This window comes from Charadrius vociferus, unplaced genomic scaffold (genome assembly GCF_000708025.1).
Source record: "Charadrius vociferus isolate BGI_N301 unplaced genomic scaffold, ASM70802v2 scaffold917, whole genome shotgun sequence".
Classification (NCBI taxonomy): domain Eukaryota; kingdom Metazoa; phylum Chordata; class Aves; order Charadriiformes; family Charadriidae; genus Charadrius; species Charadrius vociferus.
Genome location: NW_009649175.1, coordinates 1,588,223 through 1,589,068, shown reverse-complemented (window position 1 = coordinate 1,589,068; position 846 = coordinate 1,588,223). Strand labels below are relative to the sequence as shown.

The following is an 846-nucleotide window of genomic DNA, read 5'->3' as shown; positions in this document are numbered from 1 at the left end:
TGGGACGCCCCCCGACCCCGCCCGCCATCTTGCGCAGCCCCCTCAGAGCGGCCCGAAGGCGGTTTCCCAGCCCGGAGAGCCAGGCGCCGGGCTGGGGTGCAGTGGGAACGTTTAACGCAAGGAGGATGGTGTTTTCCTAAGGGTAAAACTAAGCTAAACCCCCCTCCGCGGGGAGAGGTTCTTCCATAAGTCTAGAGAACAAGTCTTATGAGGGGCGGCTGAGGGGACTGGGGTTGTTTAGCCTGAAGAGAAGGAGGCTGAGGGGAGACCTTTTGGCGGTCTACCGCTCGCTGAAAGGAGGGTGTAGAGAGGTGGGGGTCGGTCTCTTCTCCCAAGTAACAAGCGATAGGATGAGGAAATGGCCTCATGTTATGCCGGTAGAGGTTTAGAATGGATATTAGGAAAAATTTCTTCACAGGAGGGGTTGTAAAGCATTGGCATAGGCTGCCCAGGGCAGTGGTGGAATCGCCATCCCTGGAGGTATTTAAAAGCTGGGCAGATGGGGTGCTGAGGGACGTGGTTTAGGGGTGGTTTTGGCAGTGTTAGGTTAATGTTTGGACTCCCATGATCTTGAAGGTCCTTTCCAACCTAGATGACTCTATGATTCTGTAATTCAACCACTTAACACCCCAAAAGCAGCGGAAGTGGGAAGAACAGTGGTAAATTACGATGAACCGTGCCACAAACTGTATGATTCTTGGGTATGGGCAAAAAAAGAAAATAAATAGCAGGCAGCAGCTTAAAACAAAGCTGGGGAGGAAAGGAGTGCAGACAGAGGAGGGACGGGGAGGAGGACGCGGGTGGGAAGGGCGAAGGATGAGCTTCTCCACAGCCGGAGGGGTTCTG

The 846-nt window shown here is 53.9% G+C and overlaps 1 protein-coding gene across 1 annotated transcript in view; it reads right to left on the bottom strand.

The window, feature by feature from the left end:
* VSIG10 (V-set and immunoglobulin domain containing 10) overlaps positions 1–28 on the bottom strand; it is an 8,762-nt gene extending 8,734 nt beyond the window's left edge. The window contains exon 1 of the mRNA XM_009888628.1: positions 22–28. Coding sequence (XP_009886930.1) covers positions 22–28 — 7 coding nt within the window. The remainder of the gene's footprint in view (positions 1–21) is intronic.
* Positions 29–846: the final 818 nt, after the last annotated feature.